The following is a 22554-nucleotide window of genomic DNA, read 5'->3' as shown; positions in this document are numbered from 1 at the left end:
GTGTATACGAAAGCATGTGTGTTTGAGAGAGAGGGAGAATGTGGGAGTGAGGGGCTATGTGTGTGTGTGAGAGTCTTTGGGACTGAAAGCCTGTGTATGTGTGTGAGAGAGAGGAAGCTATATGAGAGCATTTGCGTGAGAGAGGGAGAGTGTGTATGAGAGTATGTATGTGAGAGAATTAACATTTGTGTGTTACAGAATGTGTGTATATGACAGAGAGGAGAAAATTTGTGTCATGCCACACCCCACTAATCCAAGACATCTCAGGATGACTGGAAATTAAATGTTTGCAGGTATGGAGAGCAGAGGACTTTATTACTATTTCTTTTAATTATTGTTTGTGTCTGCTATTTTGAAATATTTTGTTTTCATTTTGGTAAATTTAAAAAAATGTTTGTGAGTTTTTAATCATTGGATGTTGTTCTGTTCATCAGCTGCTTTGAAATATTTATTTTTTATTAGCATGTTTTTACTGTTATGATTGTTTTATATTTCTTGATGGTATTTGATGTTTATTGAGGAGTGGCAATGTTTCTATTTTTTCACTGTAACACTGCATAAACACTCTGGCTTTTTGCAGTTTCCAGTTCAGGTTTTATCTGTTATGGTTAAGCGGTATTTGGGTGGATCCTTGGGTACTGTGGCAGATGACCATGCCCATGGGGAAGAGCCCTGTGAGGAGCCACAGTACTAGGCTAGACTCAGAATGCACAAACACAATGGGGTAGATTTTCAAAAAATGTGCGTTCGCGTACTTTTGTTGGCGCACCAGTCGCAAACAAAAGTACGCTGGATTTTAGTAGATACGCGCATAGCTGCGCAAATCCAGGATCGGCGCGCGCAAGGCTGCCGATTTTGGGCAGCCGGCGCGCGCTGAGCCACGCAGCCTGCCTCCGTTCCCTCCAAGGCCGCTCCGAAATCGGAGCGGCCTCGGAGGGAACTCGCTTTCGCCCTCCCCTCACCTTCCCCTCCCTTCCTCTATCTAACCCCCCCCCTACCTTTGTCCGGGGATTTACGCCTCCCAGAGGGAGAAGTAAATCCCCGCGTGCCAGCGGGCCGCTAGCGCGCCGAGACGCGACCCGGGGGCGGTTCCAGAGGGCACGGCCATGCCCCCGGACCGCCCCGGGCTGAAACCACGCCCCCGGGCCCGCCCCTGAAATGCCGCGTCCCGCCCCCAAAACATTGCGTCGATCGGCCCCACCCCCGACATGCCCCCGACAAAAAACCCCGGGACTTACGCAAGTCCTGGGGCTCTGCGTGCGCCGGCAGGCCTATGGAAAATAGGCGCGCCAGCGCGCAAGGCCCTGCTCACGTAAATCTGGGCGGATTTACGCGAGCAGGGCTTTTAAAATCCGCCCCAATTAGTTCTTTATTATACAGCTTGAAGAGTACCACCAGAGATGGCAGTAGTGAGGCAGTCTGGTAGCAGCAGTCTCAGGGACCTCGGCAGAGGGAGCCCTTCTCACCCCGTTGGTATAGGATGGTTCCAAAGCAGGTTTCCCAGTAAGGAAGTACTGTGGATGAGACAGACTGAGAGTTAGTGTACTCACTAGGTGTTATCTGTAGTTATGCGATTCCACCAGGTTGAAGAAGATAATGCAGGCACAGAGGCAGGGAGAGCAGGTCCTCGAGGAGCGAGTACCTGTTCCCTGTAAGGCACCTGAAATAAAGCAGAGGGCCCCCGAAGAGCGGGTACCCAGGTTAGCAGTTACCCCGAAGGGCAGAGTTAGAGCTTCCAGCGGCAGCACGGCAGAGTAGCGTAGACAGGAATGGATTCGAGTCCTTGCTAACTCAAGGTTATAAACCCGGATGGCATAACATCAGCAAGGGGAAATGCCCCCGAGGTTTGCACCAAGGTTGGAATAAAGACGTGGGTGACGGACGCACACCCTAGTAGGTACCTGGGAGGAGCACGGCGGGAGGCTGCACCATAGCCGATCTGGGGACGCCGGAGAGGTTGGCTTGTAGACGCGGCGGTAGCCATCTTTCCTAGGAAAGCGGGAGGAGCCGTGAACAAGGTGAGGCAAATGGGGCGAAGCCGTTTAGCACCGACGGACGCAACATTATCTGCACATTTGTATTTCTATTTTATGGTCTCTCTATTCTGTATTTGGCGAGAGTCTGTCTGTGAGCTGCGTGTGTGGGATCTATAGCGGCCTGGTTTGTTCTGTTTTCCTAATAGGAGGTGTATTAGTGTTCTAGAGACCTGATGTAATATATGTAGTGTTACCTTTTCATAGGTAGGGTTGTTTCTGTTTGAGTCGGGCAGTTATGGTGTTATGGCATGGCAAGTTTACTCTACGTTCTCGGTACATTTTTTTTTTTTGCAGGATTTTGTATTATCCAATGTTTCTGGTAGTGAAGGGTTTTTGTGGTGCTGTTACTCAGGTGACGCCAGAATTTGAATATTAATTTTTTTTAAGGTGAGTGATAAGGGGAAATGACCTTGTTCTGCTCTGCACCCTTTGTTGGGGAAGTTTGTGTGAATACAGGGTATTTAAGGTAGAATTTGAGGTGCAGGGTTTATTTTGGGATTTTTGTCCCACTCCTATATAGAAGAATGTTTATTGATTGATGCTCTTGAATCATTTTAGTGGTAGTATTACTAGACGGTTGAAACTGGCCAGGGGTTTCTTTCTTATTTTAGGTGCCACTGACATGCATGCCCAGCACCTTGTAATAATTGTGCAAAATGTTTGTAGTAGAGTCTCTTGCTTTTGTGAGTGGGGGTGTCCGGTCTCCCCATGGATGGAATTTGGTAAGAGGAAGGTGTGGTGAGAGAGCGATTGGACCCAACGCTATCGATTTAACAGGGTGGGTTCCCTGTCCTAGGTGATTTTCTTAGAAAACAAACAATTTAAAAAAAAATACCGTTTGGGAGGGAAGTATATGCTTCATACCGTGTGGGCTTGTCTCAAACATGCTTCCTTCCTCTTTCCCCAACAGTTTCCCACTCTCTCTCTCTGCTCCACAGTCCATCCCAATTACTCCTCCTCTCTGCCTAGTCCAGCCCTTTCAGTTGCACTCTCTCTCCATCAGTTGATCCCCACCAGTCTGTCTCTCTCCTTCACCAGGCCAGACCTGCCAGTCGCTTTTCTCTCTCTCACCAGTCCCTCTCTACCAGTCCATCCCTGCCAGTCTTTCTCTCCCTCCATCTCTCTCTCTCGCCTTACACTAGTCCATCTTCATCAGTCTCTCTCTCTCTCTACCTGTCCATCCCTATCACTCTTCTTCTTTCCCTTCAATCTACACCAGTCTCTCTTTCTCCACTAGTCCATCCCCACCAGTCTCGCCCTCTTTCTCTCTCTCCCTCCTTCCACCAGTTCATCCTGGTCAGTCTTTTTCTCCCTCCACCAGTCCATTCTTGTCTGTCTGTCTTGCCCTCCCACACCGCCAGTCTCTCTCTCTCTCTCTTTCCCCCCTTATGCCACCAGTCCATCCCTCCCCCCAGTCGCTACAGATCCAGCTGTGTGCCTGGCTGTAGTTAGACTATGTAAGTTACTGAATAGGAGTGCATTCTTGCACATTTACTGCTGTGCTTTGCGATTTTATATATGCAGTTTATATCAGTAAGCATTATATAAGTTCTATTTATTATGAATGAGTAATGTGCATATAGTTATTTCTTTGTTATTACATTAATAACTTTTATAAATATATGCATATAACTGCAGATAAAAATTAAAGAGAAGCATGTGGGGCCTGCAAAACATTTGGAGGTTGAAAAAGGGGTCCCTGCTCCCAGAAAGGTTGGGAACTCCTGTTCTAATCCATACCCCAGGTCTCTTTCCAAGACATCCAAAGGCCCTTTTTCCAAAAACAAAAACCAGGAGCAAGCATGACAGCATGCCGCCCCTAAAAAAGGGCAATTCCAAGCCCACATCTACAAAATGGTGCCTTTTAAAATGGAGGCCAAGATGCCACCATTAAATTCTCCCACATGGGGGAGCTATAACCCAACTAAACCTAACTCCTTCTCTACCCCCTTAATTGATTGGTTTGCTCCTTCAGTAGAGATCCAGTAGGGCTCACTATACATGGATCTATTGCTAAGAAGAGAAATCAGCTTTTAATCACCCACCAATAATGTTCAACCCTCTCTTTGGGGACCACCCACAATGCAGGGACACACAGATATCCCTGGGGGTCACTCTTACTCCCAATTCTCCTTCTGTTCACCAGTAGTGTCCACTGGCCCTGGAGTGCCGGGGTTCTTTCTGGCAGGGAGGAGGATAAAACGGGGCCCTAGACTGACAGGAGTAGGTGCCAGTATACAGTTTCTCATTCTCACTTTGGTTGCTTGCTCAGCTGTACTCACAACTACGATGTCCTTGCTTTAAAGCACTTCCGATTCTGAATGAAGGCGCTGAACATTCTCCTTGGGTGCTTAACAAAGATTTTCTGCAACTAAAAATGCTTAAAGTCCATTTACAAATCAAGCTCTCCAACTGATCTTCTAAATAAATAAAAACAGTTCACAGAGTACCTCTTTCCTTAATTCTATCAGCTCAGTCAGTGTCCCTTAGGTGGCAAGCACTAGGCAAAATCCAGCTTTCCAGATGTTAGAAGGTGGGTTCCCAGTTGGAACTTGGATCTCTCTGTTTGTCTGTCTCTCTCTCTCTCTGTCTCTGTCTTTCTCTCTCTCTCTCTCTGTTGGTAAAGGCTGGACGTCTGGTGGAAGAAAGTTCCAAAATGTTAAAATATCCAAATCTCTCTTCCTCCTCCGTGAGCAGGAACTGGTGACAAAAGCTTCTTCCTAAAAAAAATCAAACCAAGAATAAAAATCTCTGCAAAAATACTTCTCTCTTCTTCTGTGTCAGATCCCTGCTATATCTCTCCTTGTACTCTGGTCAGCAGGGAAATTCAACGCCTTATCCTGACCTCTCACAGCAGAGTTGACAGTCCTCCCCGGGGAAGGCTCCCAAAATTTAAAAAAAAAAATTAGAAATTACAAACTGCTCTCTCAAAAACTCCCCTTCACTCTCCCATCCAAAGCTGTGGGTTCTGGCAAGGGCAAAGTTTCTTACTCTGGATCAGGCTGTGTGGGGCCTAAAAAGGGGACCATGAGATAACACCACTCCTCCTCTCAACACTTCAACCCAAAAGCCAAAATGCCACACTGCTGTCTGTGAAAACCCTGCTTTTATGGGGAACTGCTGACCAAGCCAGACAAGCATTTGTGGAGATGCCTCAGGGATGGTCTGCAAATACCCCCTCTGCCTAGAAGCCTAGCTTAGGGTTTAAGCCAGAAAAAATGACTGGTAGGGACCTAGAGAGTCCCTATAGATATATACATGGAATGTGGCAAACCTAATCCATGCCCACCTTTGGGAGATGGCATTCACGTCTCTGACCCAGGGACCTTGACAGTCTGGGGGAGAGAGGATCTTAGAAGAAGAGGAGGGAACCTAAAAGAAAGACAGGATTTTTTTCCTGCTGGACTTTTCTTTAAACCCTGGTCTATGCTGCTACAAGGTTCCCGAACACCACGTTAGTCCTAGCCTATCTGCATGAGTTGCAAGCCAGACATTCTTATGGATAAAAGCCTGCTACTACTTAGAAACGTTTCCCATCTGCATGGACATTGTGGAATTGTTTCAGCTGAGCTATGGGGGTAGCTAACTCCTTGCATGTGCTTCCACTAAAGAAATCCATGAAGATTGCGTATGTTGCTTTGCGAGAATTTTAGGAATTTATTGGTGATGATCAAATATTTGGTGAATCCCGTAAGTAGTTTTTACCTATGAGTTTGCCGCACTAATCAAAGCAAACCTTCCCCAGGAATGCCTATAAAATGCATCTTGTTGACATTCATGCATTCAAAATTTCACTTGAATAGAGGAAAAGCAAAAAGCAAATCATTTTATTTGCAGAAATAGGTTTCATTATTGCCCTCCATACCTCATGAATAAACAGTGATATTATTTGTTTTATTGTCATATTAATCTTTGAATGATCATGTTTTTCTTTTTAATAGAAATCCTGCTGTACTTTATTTTTCTTTTGTTTCAGATACTGAATGGGTTGGTACAAACCACGGGTTGGCCTAGTGTGGTGACTTGTATTGGCAACTGGTTTGGAAAAGGAAGGTAAAAAATTAATTTTCTAAGCTCGCACAGTCCCTGTACCTATAGAGCCAATATTATTATCATGATGCTGGTAATCCATAATAACCGTATGACCTCTTATGGTGCTTACCCCTGTAGTAGTAACATTTTATACAAATATTTATACAGAACTATCAATATGCACCTAACCTTGTGTAGGAAGTTCTAGAAAGACATGGGATCTGTGTAAAGATTAGCAATAAAAGTCCTTCTTGGACTCCATCGTACTCTTTTTGGATTGTGCATCTTGGATAAGTGTTATAATATTTCATTTGAAATTCTCTTGCTGAGGTGTCTAGCTTATTTCTGCTATATATTTTTCTTTTTCTTGTTTGAATTCTGCTGGTGGTGTTGCAGTAGTCCAAATATAGCTATTTCTTTTCTTTTTTTTTTCTCCTCTTTTTGTTTAATTTATATGGTTGTTGGACAGAATTTGCTAATAGGAATTTGAACCTTAGTTTTTATTCCCACCCCTCAGCCTTTTTTTTTAAAATATATACTCTCCCCAATGTTGCGTTGGGCAGGTCTCCTCGGTCTTCACCAGCACAAAGTCACTTCTGTGCTCTCTCAAAGCTTGTTAGATCTCTTACGTTTGATTTTGGACCAAATCCAACACTATCTTGTACTGCTTGAAAATAATTCCTGAGTTTAAAAATAGTAAGAAACTCGCAGGAAGCAGTCCGGCAGCAAGATATAGGGGCTACTCCAGTACTTTTGCAGTAAGTACTGCTTGGAAAGGATATCGCCCAACAAGAAACCTTCGCACAAGTCAATAAAAACAACGAATTATCACACCCCTCCGAACAATCTGAATGAAAAGAGAAACCAGAGCCAGATCTTATAGCATGTACTCCCCACCTTCCCTACCTGTGAGAAATAAACTACTACTTAGACTTCTGGCATCAACTGAAAGCCTGCCCGCTTATCCAACAGACTGCTGACCTCTAACACACTCGCTTGTGTGGCAGCAGCTAATCAAAAAAGTAACATTCAAAAACTAGGAAGCTGAGAGACTTGAGATGGATCTCTATAAAGACCTAAAGGGGTGAGCAAAATAGGGGGTGAGCCGCCTCAGGGGGGACTTGAACCACCCTGAAGGGGGTTATTCTAGCCATTTTCTTCTTCCTCGAATAGGCAGCTACACTGTTTGAATCTTGGTACCATGGAGTTGCTACAAGCTCAAGAGGGAGGGAGCAGCTAGAGCATAGTGACATCATCGCAAACACGCCACAACTACTTATTTATTTATTGCAAACATTTACAACCTGCACAGAACAACAAGAAAACTTCGCACAAGTCAATCATCTGATCACACTCACCTACCCTCCCACATAGCCTCATCCAATCATCATCACCCTGCTCATAGCTCATAGGTTGGTAAAGGAGACTGACCTCGTGCAGCCACTCCTTTACAAGCTCTGAGGGCTTTTTGAAAGACAACAAAGAAGGTTTAATTTGTGAAAAGCATAAAAAATAATGAAATTCAGTGATAAAGTATTTGATTTTAACTTAAATGTATTCAAATTGTTGATATATCTTGATACCAGATGTACTCAAGTTTTTCTAAGGCTTATAGTTAAAGCTATTTGTATAAATACTTTTCTTGGGCAATTTTTAAATTTAGATATTCAGAACTACAAATTTGAAATTTTTTTCTGATTTTTATGCTTGGTTACTGATGACAGACCGGGCAACAAAGAGTTAAAAATATTTTATTGTATCTCATTTCATCTTAAAATTCAGAATATTTTTGAAAGAAAATGAGACTGGCTTGGGAAGGTATTTTCTGAGAAAACAGACTAAAGGATAATTATAGTAAGATTAGATTGTATTAATTGTAATTACTTCTCCAAATTCAGTCTAATAAACTTTTAAAATAAGAATCAATGGTAAATCAAACTTATAAACTTATAAATTTAAAATTCACTTCTCAAAAATAAGTGCCCCCATGGCATTTCCTAAAAGCTTGCAACAAAGCCTGCTCGATCACCAGGCCGCCCCCTGGATTGACCAGACCCAGCGCTTCAGGTTGCCGCTTCTCTAACATCTCAGGAGTTTGCTCTCTTCTATCGATTCTGGTAAGTCGACTCTTCTGATATTACTTCGGTGGGAGCGTTTTTCCAAATCATCCAGTTTATCTTCCTGCATTTTAACTTGTTTCTCTAGCATTGCCACTGTCTCATCTTCCACTACCGTGATTCTTCCTTCTGCTTGTTCAAGTCGTGCAATTTATTTCCAGGATAGAATTTTTGACTTCTTTAATTTGTTCTACTATGGAATTCAGTTTATCTGACAGAGCAGAGACAACCGCTGTAGTCAAGTCAGCACTAGTAAGAGCACTAGTAAGAGCACTAGTAAGAGCAGGCCTGAGACCGCATCTGCAGGTGCTGCCATTTTCTCCTCTCCACCTTTTGGTTTTTCTGTATCCCATTTAGCCATTTTAGAAGGCATAGGTCCCGGCGACTTGTTCATAAAACTCATAATGGACATAAGTCCGACTCACCCCAGTAAACTGGAAGCTGTATTTCTTTGGTAAGAACACCAACGGATGGGGATTTCAGAGGGATGGCACTTAGAGCTCAGATACACCCGTCTATCCGGGCTCAGCACATCACGTGACCTCCTGTGCTTTCCTTTTGTCAAACACAGACACTTTGTTACTGTGTTCACTGTGCATATTTGTTTGTGGGTTTTCCCCAGTGATATAATGAGAATTCATCACATACAATGTAACTATAACATTATTGCAAAGGATAACTGAGTGCAATATTTTGTTACTAGAGATTTTTAGAGTATACATGTGCACTGCAGCTGCGTGACTAGGAAAGATTGCAAAGAAGCCAGGCTTTTTTTTTTTTTTTTTGCTTCTCTGACTGTGGACTCAGAGTGCTAAAGTTTATAAAGTAAACAGTAAAGTGGTGTGCTGTTTTTTTCATATTAAATTTACTGTATCCTCTGTGGGGGAAAACACTACAAGGTCCAAATTCAGACACAGAACGGATTTAGGCAGCTAAGTCATTTGGCTAACTCTGGAATGCTTCTAACTTATCTGGTTAAATTCTAGCTAGCTAACACATTTGCTGCCTAGAATTTAGCTGGAAATGTACCCAAATATTCATTTAACAGGCAAACTTCCGAGTTAGCTGGCTAAATGCTTTTGAATATGGACCTCTACCCGTCCACAGTACCAGTCCAGGCATACACTAGGGTAGGAACACCTGTGCAGCAGAGTGGCACTCTTTTGAAGAAGAGTGTGTGTGTGTGCCTGTATGCATTACAGTCTCTACCTGTGTGTGCATGTGTTGTATGTCCGTCCCCAATACCACACTGGTGTGAGAGAGAGAGAGTAGTGAAAAGAGGAGTATACGCTACTTGTAAAAAGACAAATCCTTTTCCATAGGCAGTGAGCTCCAACACTCCTAGTGACTGTGCCAAATTGCCATCATGCCATAGGCAATAGGAAGAAAAGGAATGTACTGTGCAGGGCATTCATTAGAGTTATAATGCATTAGATAGCATTTTTGGCCTTTCAAATATACACACTATTGATAGCACAATCTTTTCACTTTTGGTAAAAGTCCCTCTTGGCTAAAATCTCCTCAAAGCCCTTACTCCTGCTCCCCGGTTAATACACAGAAATTGCCCTTAGATCTAGACCTAGATTGGTCAATAGGCATACTAGGCCTGTGTGTTTAGGGGAGTAAAAATCTGGGGCCAGCAGGGTGGCTGAAGATTTGTACCATCTCACTCAGCAGAGAGCAACCCTCTGCTTCCTGATACAGCCCCTTCCCTCCCAGGCAGCAGGCACGGACCAAAGGTCTCTCTCTTGCTCTCTCATTTGTTTAAAAAAAAGGTTTGAGAGAGAGAACTGGGAAGCTTTTAGCAACAACCCAATGGAAAGGAGGTAAATATCTGGCTATTGAGAGGGCAGCAGTGGTTGAGATCCTCTTCTGTCTCTGTTTGCTCTGACTGTGGGGATGGCCTCTGAACACAGTCAACACACTACAGCCAATCAGAGACTCTACTCTAGCAGCACAGCAGGCCTCCATTGCCCCATTTGTGAAAATGGAAACGTTTCTATGGGGAAGCCTTCAGCACTCCTGAATTGCTTGGCATAGGTGAAATTGATGTGTGTGGTTCTGTAGGTTTAGCTGTGTCAGTGCTTGAGCACCGGGAGAATTGTGAATGTACTTCAGCTGTGGCATCTGTTTTAATGGGAATGGCTGCCATTTTGAAATTCAGCGGTTCTTTTCCGCCAGCTTCCCCTCCCATTCCGATGACTTTAAACCTTGGGGAGGGGGGTCTGTTTCTGATTCCTTTTGAAGAGATACTTTGCCCTCTAATTTGGGTCAGTGTCCTGTCCCAGGACATGTGACAACAAGTTTGTATGTTGTTTTTAGATGATGTTCGTACAGGGGATTCTAGTGTTGTGCCACCTGCTTCTGACCTGTAAGTCAATGGAGAAACTGATCGTGTGATTCCTTAGAGGAAGTTGAATTATGGTTGCAGGCTATGGATGATAAAGTTATCCACCAGTTCTACATGGACAAAATTGTGTCCCTTATATCTTAAGTAGTTACATTTCTTAGGATGTCAGACTTTAAGGTGGCAGAGGCTTTTATGTGGGATTTTATTTTCAATGGAGTTCATAGCTCTAAAGCTTTTCATCTTCATTCTAAAGTAGAAATTATGCTTCTGACAGAGTAGGAATCCTCTTAGCTTTACTCTTTGCCATCAGATGCAATCCCATGACTTTTTCAGATGCCACAGTTTGGTGCCTTAGTTTTGACAATGACCAAGAAGACATCTATCTTTGTAAATGGTGCTGCTGCTGCCCTCAATTATTCCCAGGATAGAAAATCTGAGGTTTTATTAAAGCATGCATTTACATCTACGGTGTTGACAGTGCAGATTGCTATATGTGGTGGTTACATGGTATGAACATTTTTTGCACTGGGTGTAGCAGCTCCATAAATGGTAGGAGGTGGCTCATCTGGAGTCAGGGGCTGCTTTCTTAGTTGACACATCATATAACCTTATTAGAATATATTTTAAGTCTATGGCTTTATCTGCAGCTATGAGGAGACTTGTGGCCCTGGCAGTGGTCAGTTGATGTGCCATCCAAAGTCCATCTGGGTAAACTTCCTTTCAAGAGAGAGTTATTTGGTAATGATTTGTTCAAGATGGTCAAGATGATAAAGTTCATCTTTATAGGCCAGGGTAAATTTAGAGACTTCTGGAAGCATAGGTCTGGAAGTAGTCAACCTCCCAATCATTCAGAGGAAGGAAATCAGCCCTTTTGAGGAGCAAGAAAGATTATGGAAAATCATCAGGTTCTGCAGAGACCACCCATTCTATCCAATGAAAATCAGTGGGTCCTCTCCTTGGGCATGCCTGTAGGTGGTTGCCTTCAGCATTTTTAGCAGAAGTGGGCCCACATAACTTCAGATTAGTGGATGTGGTACAAAATGTTTTGTGTGAAGCTCAGGGTCATGATCAATAATTCATTTACTTTGTGGTTACAAAGAAGGACAGTTTTTCAGCTCCATTCTTGATCTAAATGGAGCATCTTCGCTTCTCCCATTTCTGAATGGAGACCACCTGGTTTGCCTTAGTGTCAGTGAGGAAGAGTGGATATCTTTGATCTCCAGAGCTCTTGGAGGATTACATCTATATTCCCATTCGGGAAGACTGATGTTTTGGCATTATGAAGAAGCATTTCCAACTTTAGAGCAGCTTTCTTGGAAAAGGAAGGGATTTTGGTCTATCCTTATTTAGATAATTAGTTAATCAGAGCAGTATCTCACCAAGAGGTCTTAGAAAGCTTAGGCTGAGTTATCAACTTTACCAATAATAGTAGGCTGCATTTGTCTTAATCTCTGGAATTATCTAGCAGCTCTTTTTGATACCAAAGCAAATTTAGTTTATCTCTGTCTGGAAAAGATATCCCAAGGTTATCAATCAGGTACACAAATTTCTTGTTCTGGGGGTGCCCAGAGTTTGAGATTATCTGCAGCAAATAGGGTTCATGGGAACTACCTTGGATTTGGTGTCATGGGCCAGAACCCACATGCATCCTCTGCAGTTTTACCTGCCTTCTCGATGATCCCCTCAGATGTAGGACTACAATGTCCATATTCCCCTTCAAAGTCCAATAAGGGAGAGCCTCTTGTAGTGGTGGACTACAATAAACTTACAGTAAGGAATGAGTTGGGTACCTCCTTCATGGGTGATTCTGACAGCAGATGTAAGCTTTATGGAATGGGGGATCTCATTGGTCTGGGATTTTAGAATCAGGAAGAGGCATTCTGGTCCTTTACCAGGCAGGAAACTAGGGCCATCAGGTTAGCTTTGCTTGATTTCATGCTAATGGTGGGGGGAATGATGGTTCATGTTCTTTTCAACAATGCCACTGCAGTGGCTTATGTGAACAAGCAGGGAAGCACACAAGGCCAAGGGGTGGCCAAAGAAAGAAGTCTGCTCTTCCAGTGGGTGAGCAGAATCTTCTACAAATCTCTGTGTCTCACACTAGAAAATATTCAGGCCCATTTTCTAAGCATAAACAGATTGGATCCAGAAGAGTGGGAAAATAGCCAGAAATAAGAATACTGGCTTTCAAAAGCTAGTGGATGATGGGGTCTTCCTTATGTAGATCTTATGGCGACTCACAAGAATGCCAGGATCCTCCAGTCCTTCAGCTAATGCAAAGAGTACAGCTCCAAAGGAATAGATGCTGTAATCCAGTCTGGGCAGGAGGAAAAACTATTATATATATTTCCTCCCTGGCTCCGATAGGGAGAACCTGGTAATTCTAATGGCTCTGGAGTAGTCAAGAAGACCTTTCTAAACTACAGGTTTTGTCATGAAGGGATCGTTTTCTGGATTTTTTTTCAGAGACTTGTTTTTTTCAGTCCCTTCCTTTTTATCTATAGCGATCTGTGTTCCACTTAAATCAGTACATTTCTCTTCTGGCTTTCTCAAGAAAGGAGTGGCAAAGTAATGAGAACTTACTCAGGTTATTAGAAGTCTGTCAGGTTTTCTTAAGTATTTGAAAGTGTGTTCTGGAAGTCTGACACAATGTTGATCCTGGATGGAGGACCATGTAAAAGTGAGGCAGCTTCCAAAGCTTCTATGGGGAGATATTGCCTCAGCTTAAAGGCCATTAGGCTCTGGAAGTCCTTCAGGCTCCTCAAGAAAAACATAGGCTCCTCCTTAGGTGGAATCATCAGCTCTCACCCCGGAGGATATTTGCAAATTGGTCACCTGGTCATCTTTGCATATGTTCAGTAAACGGAGGACATAGCCTTTGGAGCTGGCATTCTCAAGGTGGCCTTAATTTCTTCCTTTCCACATTAACTGGCTTTGGGTATTTCCCATGTGTCTAGACTGCTATATCAGGATGATAAAGAAGTAGAATTTAATCTTAACTGATAATTTCCTTTCCTTTAATCCTGCTACACCAATCCAGAACTCTGCAGCTGACACTGGTCCTGTGCAGCTTTGAAGCAGTGTAACTCAGTTTACAGAGATTGGTTCTCTTATGAGAGATAACTGGAAGTTCAATTTATCTCTTATTTTGTTGGTTTTGTGCTCCTCTTCTTTAACCAAAAAATGTTGGAAGGGATAATGTTCTTGGAGGATCCTTTTTAGGTGGTGTATTTCTAATTATTTACATGTTACCATTCCATTCCTTTGAAATAAGAATACTGGCTTTTAGCTGAAGCTGCCACCATAACTACCAGTGATGTCACACACAAAAAAAGGTATATCCTTTGTCTCTACTGGCTAGTAAGGGGAGTAAACCCATGCCTGGAGTAATGTAACAGAATTCAAGGAAAGGAAATTATCTGGAAAAGACTAAAATTTTTCCATAACTTATACTGAAACAAGCAGGATTGGAAAACTATTTTATTTTTATAATGTAAAATCAAAGATGAAAATGTTTCTCAATGTGCTTCACAATTTTCAAAGTTTTGTCAAGAATCTACACCTGAGTTGCCACTGGAAAATGAGGGGCTATGCCTTAGCCCTTCTGCTACCTGTTGCCCCACCTTACAGAGAGGGGTGGAGGGGAATGATAGCACCAACAGTGCCTAGAGGCAGCAAAATCCTAAATCTTTCACTGCCTAATTCCCTTGTTCATTGCTTTCATGTTAGATCCAGAGCCACTAACTTTTTTTTTCTCTTTTGTTTCTTTTCAGGCGTGGATTGATTATGGGGATCTGGAACTCTCATACTTCTGTGGGGAATATTTTAGGGTCCCTGATTGCTGGGTACTGGGTGTCATCCTGTTGGGGTTTGTCCTTCGTTGTCCCGGGCATTATAATTGCTGTGATGGGGATCGTGTGCTTTCTCTTCCTTATTGAACGTAAGTAAACTGTGTTTTTATGTATGTCCTTAAGCCTCTTTATACATCCTCATCTCTCTTACAGCCAGCAACAGACCTTAGGGGACTATGGCATATCCTACCCACTGCATCCTACCATCATATCTCACAAACAACAACTCATGCCTCTGTGACTTGCAATCATGAGTCAGTAATAGCGCAGGACCATCTCATCTCATCTCATCTTCTCAATAAGTCCTAAGCAAACCAGAAGTCATGAAGAACAATTATTGTATCCCTGCTTTCTCTTTAAAAATAAAAAAAATTGATGAGACAGCAGGATGCACTTATTTCATCAGCTGCTTGTAGTGCTGCTATGGTTACTAGTTTGACAATTTTCAAAGCAGTTTATATAGGTGAAAAGCATTTTACCTGCATTAATTAGCTGCCTGAAAATTTCCCTCCTTCAATGTGGCTAAAAGTCCATGCATTCCACAATGTGCATATTTAAAGCTGTATTGAGAGGAGGCATGTTTTAGGTCAGGGGTATTTGTGCATGCGTCACATGTAAAACTTTCCCTTCAGAAAAGCAGGTTTCAAAGTGAAAGTATGCACACATTTTTTGCGTTGAAAATTGATGCAATGCCCATGGGTAAAAAGTACAGACAGTTGGAAAATTGTTCCCTATAAGCAGAATTTGTCATTTCTTCTCCCCACACAGGGCGTTGAGTGACATTTTCAGCACGAGGCAGGAATGCAACTTGGCACATGCCTAGTAGCAAGGTAGAATATTGTTTTTCACTCCTACAAAAGAAAATAAAACATGGGGTGCAGAGTGGCACCTCACTTAGGTGCTGTTATCTTCCATTTTCTGAAGACAAGCAGGAAATGGTGACTTTTTGACCCAGAAGTTTTCTGAACTGCGGCAAATTCACTTTTCATGAATTTGCCGCAGTTCAAAGCTCCATAGGAAAATGTGCCACATAGTTAAGGCACTGCAAGCATTTTTAAATGTCATGGCTAATACTTTCTGGCTGCTGCTCTCAAGAGATAAGCAGCCAGAAAGTCCCAGAAGCCAGACTGCAACTCTCAAAAATAGTTACAGTACAGGGGTGGGATGGCTGCTGGAGCCCATCGAGCCAGCCGAAGACATCAGGGCATTGCTTTGCCCGTCCTATGCTGTGGTGGCTCATGGAGCTTATCCACCCAGCTGCCAAAGAAATCAGGCTGCTATCTGTCCATCCTAGACTATGGTAGTTGTCAAAGTTCATTTTGCCTACTTCCAAAGATGTCAGGCCTGACTTGATGTTATGGCTGGTCTTACGGGAAGGGAGAAAAGGGGAGGGAACGGAGAAGAAACCGGACTGGGTTGAGGAGTCTGGCAAAGAGAAAGTTGACACAAGCACAGCCTGTACTCCCTCCCCCCAACCCAGTATCTTCTGTGTTACAAAATCAGCCCTGAAACAGGTTCACCATTTCACACAAATAGGTCATATGACTGTGGCACTGAGCACAACAAAATTCCAGAGCTTTCTGGTAAAGATAGTCTTTACTGCACATACGTGGAATGTAATATGCCGCTGACTATGGGATACTGCACTGTGGTTGGGGCTCTGTGACCTGTATCCTGCGACCTGCTGGGCTCTCCCAGAATCTTGCTCTTCTGCTGCATCCTGTTGACAGGAGTAAGGACCCATAGCAATTCAGCTTTAAAGGGCCAGTGCACAGGATTTCTTGTGGTGCAGAATATCAACACTGCTCAAACATGAAAGGAAGCTCAGTCCTCTAAGCAGGTGCCTGAGCAAAGGGCTTGTTTCTGGTTTTCTGCACCTGGCTATTCCTGATTCTGACTACTGATTGAGACTTTGAATGGTTAAGAACATAAGAAAATACCATACTGGGTCAGACCAAGGGTCCATCAAGCCCAGCATCCTGTTTCCAACAGTGGCCAATCCAGGCCATAAGAACCTGGCAAGTACCCAAAAACTAAGTCTATTCCATGTAACCATTGCTAATGGCAGTGGCTATTCTCTAAGTGAACTTAATAGCAGGTAATGGACTTCTCCTCCAAGAACTTATCCAATCCTTTTTTAAACACAGCTATACTAACTGCACGAACCACATTCTCTGGCAACAAATTCCAGAGTTTAATTGTGCGTTGAGTAAAAAAGAACTTTCTCCGATTAGTTTTAAATGTGCCCCATGCTAACTTCATGGAGTGTCCCCTAGTCCTTCTACTATCCGAAAGAGTAAATAACCGATTCACATCTACCCGTTCTAGACCTCTCATGATTTTAAACACCTCTATCATATCCCCCCTCAGTCGTCTCTTCTCCAAGCTGAAAAGTCCTAACCTCTTTAGTCTTTCCTCATAGGGGAGTTGTTCCATTCCCCTTATCATTTTGGTAGCCCTTCTCTGTACCTTCTCCATCGCAATTATATCTTTTTTGAGATGCGGCGACCAGAATTGTACACAGTATTCAAGGTGCGGTCTCACCATGGAGCGATACAGAGGCATTATGACATTTTCCGTTCTTGACCTTATTTCCATCTTCTGTCTGCCTTGACCCTTGTTTGTCTCCTGCTTCTAAATGGACTCCACCTGCCTCAGCCTAGCCTGCCTGACCATGTCTCACACTCTGCCTCATGATCCTGTACAGTGCCTTGGCCCTGTCAGTCAGCAGTCCCAGGGTCCACTCTTCCATCCTTGATGGGAACTTCTTGCACTGTGATGGCCCTGCAGCTGCTTTGTTTCCATTTTTATGATGGCCTAGCCAGATGTGTTCCAGTAGACTCCTCTCATTTTATTCAGCATTTGTGCTAATCTTTCCTAGCTTCAGTAAGAAACTTTATTATTTTATCCTTTTAGTTTATCTAGTCAGATTATTTTTTGTTGCTCAGGAAACCCACCCACCACCCCATGGAGTTGGGCGTCTCCTAGTTTTATTTTTGATTTTTTCGTAATTCTATATTATGAGACTGAAGAGGGAACTCTGCATGGTTAGCGGCATGCTGGGCATGCTCAATCTGTCAGTCAACGTTTCCCTTGCCGGGATCCATCTGATGATGTCACCCACATGTGAGGACTAACATCCTGCTGTTCTACGAGAACACCTGTTACAGGTAAGCAAATCTGCTTTCTCTTATTAGTTTTAAATGTATTACCTAGTAACTTCATTGTGTGTCCCCTAGCCTTTGTACTTTTTGAAAGAGTAAACAACTGATTAACATTTACTTGTTCCATTCCACTCATTATTTTATAGACCTCTAACATATATCTCCCCTCAGCCATCTCTTCTCCAAGCTGAACAGTCCTAACCTCTTTAACCTTTCTTCATAGGGGAATTGTTCCATCCCCTTTATCACTTTGTTTGCTCTTCTCTGTACTTTTTAAAATTCTGTTATCTTTTCTGAGATGTGGTGACCAGAACTGCACACAATAATCAAGATGAGGTCACACCATGGAGCGAAACAGAGGCATTGTGATATTCTCTGTTTTATTCTCCATTCCTTTCTTAATAATCCCTAGCATTTCTTTTCTATATGAGAAACAAAGTTTAGACTCTGTTTCATTCAAAATCAAATAACTGAATCAATACTCATATGTGGACCTTAAACCTAATATTTAAATACGCAAGGATTCTTTCATATCCATCTGTTAGACTCAGTTCACTCGAAACTGGCTTCATCGGGAACATAGACTTTGAAAGGATATAGCGTCACCGTATTAAAATTTGAACAGAAGGATGATTTATAAACAGCTAAAGCAAGATTTTTCAGCATTTCATATGTTCTTCCCAATTAGCAATGTTAAGATGAAAGAAATCCCAGAAAGGAGCATAAGAACATAAGAAAATGCCATACTGGGTGAGACGAAGGGTCCATCAAGCCCAGCATCCTGTTTCCAACAGTGGCCAATCCAAGTCACAAGTACCTGGAAAGCACCCAAACATTAAATAGATCCCAAACTAATATTCCTTATTGATTAATAGCAGTTTATGGATTTTTCCTCTAGGAGCTTATCCAAACCTTTTTTAAACCCAGCTACACTAACTGCTGTAACCACATCCTCTGGCAATGAATTCCAGAGCTTAACTATGCACTGAGTGAAAATATGCGGGCCCATGCCTTGTGCACAGAAGCCTGAAATTAACCTGGGGCAGAGCAGGTTTTCTCTGCGACCCCCCCCCCCCCCTCCCATGGCAGGCCCAACTAGGCTTTCCATCACAGCCTCTTTGTCATCGGGAGCGCCGACTGCTTCCAATGATGGCGGTGGGGGACGCCGGGCATGGGCTGATGACAGCGCAGACCTTTAAATGCCTGTTCTTTCTCTTCAGTGGCAAATAAGCAGCTCAATGACCTAGCACAGCAGGAGAAAGGTTGAAGGTTTCACAGGGGCCACGGATTCAGTCCCCATTCAGGGCAAATCTGAGAGGAGTTTGGCCTTCCATGCGTGTAGCATTCTTTGCCTCGCCAATTCTCATCTTCTGGGGAATAAGCACGAATTTGCGCATGCTCTCGGCTCCCCCTCCCCTCACTTCTCCTTACATGTGCCCACATTCTGCGGACACAGGAGGATCAGAGGTCAGCAATTTCCTGCCTATCATGGAGGAGAGTGTACGCTGCAGGATTAAGGACCGGGAGCTGGCATCAAGCAGGTCCATCAGGGAACGCAGAAGGGGGGCACGAAGCAGAGGCAGTTGGGGAAGAAGATTGGCACCGGGTTGTTGTGGCAGCCCCACTTCGTTGGAGACAACAGAGATGACGCGGAGGCATCAACGAGCAGCAATCCCACACATATTTCCCCGCCAGGCATGGTGGCAAACCAGCACATGGGGCGCAGCATATCCTCCACAGCGGGGCGCCATCATTTTTAACTTCACACCAGAGCCCCCCGGGGAGTGCTCAACCACACTGCAGCGACACCCAGCCACAGCATGCAACTCATCCCGGATCTGTGGTTGATGGCGTCCTTCTCTCCACCATGTTGGGTCTCCCACACATTCACAATGTGTCGAAGGCAGGTGGTGGCGTCGGGGACATGACTTGTTCAGGATGCAACGGACCAGCATGGCACAGTGCTCAAATGGTGTCAGGACATTGGTTGGGCTTTCCAGCTGGTGGGCTCATGGTGCCAGTGACATAGCAACAGGGAGGCAGATGGACTCAGGGGTACCCACACCTCAGTCCCAGTTGGGGCCCAGGTCCTCAGTGGGGGTTTCCATTTCACCCCAATTTTCTGGGATTGTACCCCATTCCTACATACCCATGGGGGTGCTGGCCTACGCAATCTCGGCGACCGCTACCCAGACTGGAGACTACGACCGTACACACTGACAATCGCATCGGTGACATCTCCGCATGACACCCCACCACAACACCACCTGTTTGCGTGGAACCATCGGGGACGTGGTCAGCTGATCCTCCTCACTTGGGAGAACACACGCAGAGCAGGTACTGGTCGCACCTTCAGAAACTCAAACCAGGGGACGATTGAACTCTCCTGAGAGAATCAGTACCAGCGCTCAAGGGACAAGCACAGCCACGGCGAGCACTGTTACAGCAGCAGGTGCGTCAATGGCAAAAATGAGTGGTAATGTGTGCCCCATGGGGGAAGGGTGTGTGTGTCCACACCTGCAATTAAAAGGAAAGGCAAGTTTTTAAAAAAAGTCCCAAATACCAATAAAATATTTCAAACAGCAGACACAGCAAATAACACTTGAAAAATAAAACTAAAAAGGATTTTAAAAATTCACGCTCTCCATACCTGGGAACTTTTGATTTCCAGATGCCCTGAAATTGTCATGGATTATCAAGCAGAGAGTAACTGGGGTAGTTGTGTCACACATGCTCCCTTTCATTCACACACACACATGCTCTCTCACTCTCCCACACACAAGCACACATGCTCTCTCTCCCTCTCTCTCCCACACAGAAGCATACATGCTCTCTGTCACTCACTTCCCTTGATTTAGTAGGCAGAAGCAGCAGAGTCTCCTTCTTCAGCCCCCGTGGCCAAAGGAACGACTTCCGGTCACGAAGCATTTGATTACTTCCTGCAGGGCGCGCTCCTCTTCCTCTTCCGCAGCACAGCCCCAATGAAATTGACGGCATGGTCAACGCTGCTGATTCTGGTGGGGCCGTGCTGCTTCTCCGCTTACTATGGCAGTCCAACTCCCTTCCTCTTAGGACTCTTTTTTTTTTTTTTTTAAATTTTGGATTGTTTTCTCATTGCTCATGATGACATGTTGGCGGGTTTCCCACTCCCCACCAGCACTTTAAAGGCCACTGAAGTGGCACAGAATGAAGTGCTGGCAGGGTTCCACTCCTGCCAGCACTAAGAAGGCCCCTGCAACAGAAGAAAAGTCCTTGCGGGGCCATCAGCATTATCCCTATTGCCAGTGGTTGAAAATGAAGCCCTTCCGGGCTGACAGCATTTCCCTGGCGACCGAAGAAGTGTGAGTGTTCCAGAGTGTGCCTGTGTATGTATATGAGAGAGTGCCTCCATGTGTAAGAAAGTGACAGCCTGTGTGAGTGCAAGAGATTGTATGTAAGAGAGTGCCCCTATGTACGAGAAAGTGACTGCCTGTGTGCGAGAGACTCTGTGTAAGAGAGTGACTACGCTTGCACGTGTGTGTGTGTGTGCACCTATGTGAGAGAGATTGCCTATATGTGTGTGTGAAAGAGTGCAGTGAGGACCAATGATATGCTGGCGGGATACGTACTCCATGCCAACAATAGGAAAATCCCCATGGCAGAAGAAAAGGCCCTGAAAGGCCGGCAGCATTTCCCTGGAGCGTGAGAGGTCCAGAGAAGGTGTGTGTAAGTGAGTTGCCTGTATGTGTGTGTGTTTGAGAGAGACTGTGTGTGAAGAGAGTGCCTTTGTATGTGAGAGAGACCGACTGTATGAAAAAGTAACTGCCTGCATGTATGCGAGTGTGTCTGTGTGTATATTTGTGAGAGAGAGAGCAAGGATACAGTTTGTGCACCCTTTTCCAATCTACAACAATCTGTGTGATTGGAAATCTAAAGTTCCCAAGTATGGAGAGCAGAGGAATTTTTTGTAATCCTAATTCATTTTAATTATTGGATGTGATATGTTTGCTGTTTTGAAATATGTTATTGGTGTTTGATAATTTTTTTTTAACATTTTTGTATGTGTTTATAATTACTGGCTGATATTCTGTTCATCAGCTGATTTGATATTCTTTTTACTGGTATGGTTGATGGTTTCTATTTCTTGATTGTATCTGATGTTTACACTGCATACAGAGTCTGGCTTCCTGCAAATTTCCAGTTTAAGTTTTGCCTGCATGTTTCGATTTATACTTTATGGTCTCTGTATTCTATATTTGCTGAAGGTCTGCCTGTGTTGTGCATGTGTGACTGAGCTCAGGTATTCCTCTAGGGTGTACTTTCAGAGTAAGGATTTACAATAGCCTGCCTTATTCTGTTTCTGTACTAGAAGGTGTATTAGGGACTGGTGCAATATTTGCAATGTGGCTTTTTCACAGGTAGGGTTATTACTGTTTGAGTGCTGGCAGTTATGGTATGAAAGATTTACTATATTGTAATTATAGCTCAGTATTTTCATGCCTTTCTGTGAGCTAAGTCCACACCCAGTGCACTTTATCATACACCAATGCCATATGGGATCCAAGTGTCTTTTGCAGTACATGTAAATATAATGATGTAAGTGATATGTTGTACGTTGAATGTCCTTTTTCCATATACAATTTCCCTTTCTAGGTTGGAGAAGTGGTTAATAAAAAATGTTTAAATGGAGAAAATTGCATAATTTTTAATTGCAGTGGGAATGGAATGGAAAGGAAAGGGGGACGACGTGCAGTAAAGGTTCTTCTAGGACATCTAAATCCTTTGCACCAGCCCTAGGAGTGTGCCACACCCAGGCTCCCAGCATTCACTGGCGGAAGGTGGGAGGCGGGTGATAGGGGTTCCCAGGAGTGTGGCAGCTTCCTGGAAATATCACCGACACTATCTATCTGCCACCCCTCTGGGAACCCTGATCCCACCCCACCCTTACCCAGCATTACAAATCACCGAGAGGGACCCCCCCCCCCTCCCCCAGCCATCTTGGTGAGTTCACATGTACTGCATCTT

General features: G+C 44.0%; 1 protein-coding gene across 3 annotated transcripts in view; it reads left to right on the top strand.

The window, feature by feature from the left end:
* SLC37A1 (solute carrier family 37 member 1) overlaps window positions 1-22554 on the top strand; it is a 150384-nt gene that overhangs the window by 80799 nt on the left and 47031 nt on the right. For all 3 annotated transcript variants that reach the window (XM_029578596.1, XM_029578597.1, XM_029578595.1), the window contains exons 7-8: window positions 6013-6089; window positions 14309-14475. In XM_029578596.1, coding sequence (XP_029434456.1) covers window positions 6013-6089; window positions 14309-14475 — 244 coding nt within the window. The remainder of the gene's footprint in view (window positions 1-6012; window positions 6090-14308; window positions 14476-22554) is intronic.

This window comes from Rhinatrema bivittatum, chromosome 15 (genome assembly GCF_901001135.1).
Source record: "Rhinatrema bivittatum chromosome 15, aRhiBiv1.1, whole genome shotgun sequence".
In the NCBI taxonomy this organism is placed as follows: Eukaryota; Metazoa; Chordata; class Amphibia; order Gymnophiona; family Rhinatrematidae; genus Rhinatrema; species Rhinatrema bivittatum.
This window is presented reverse-complemented; position numbering and strand designations above follow the sequence as displayed.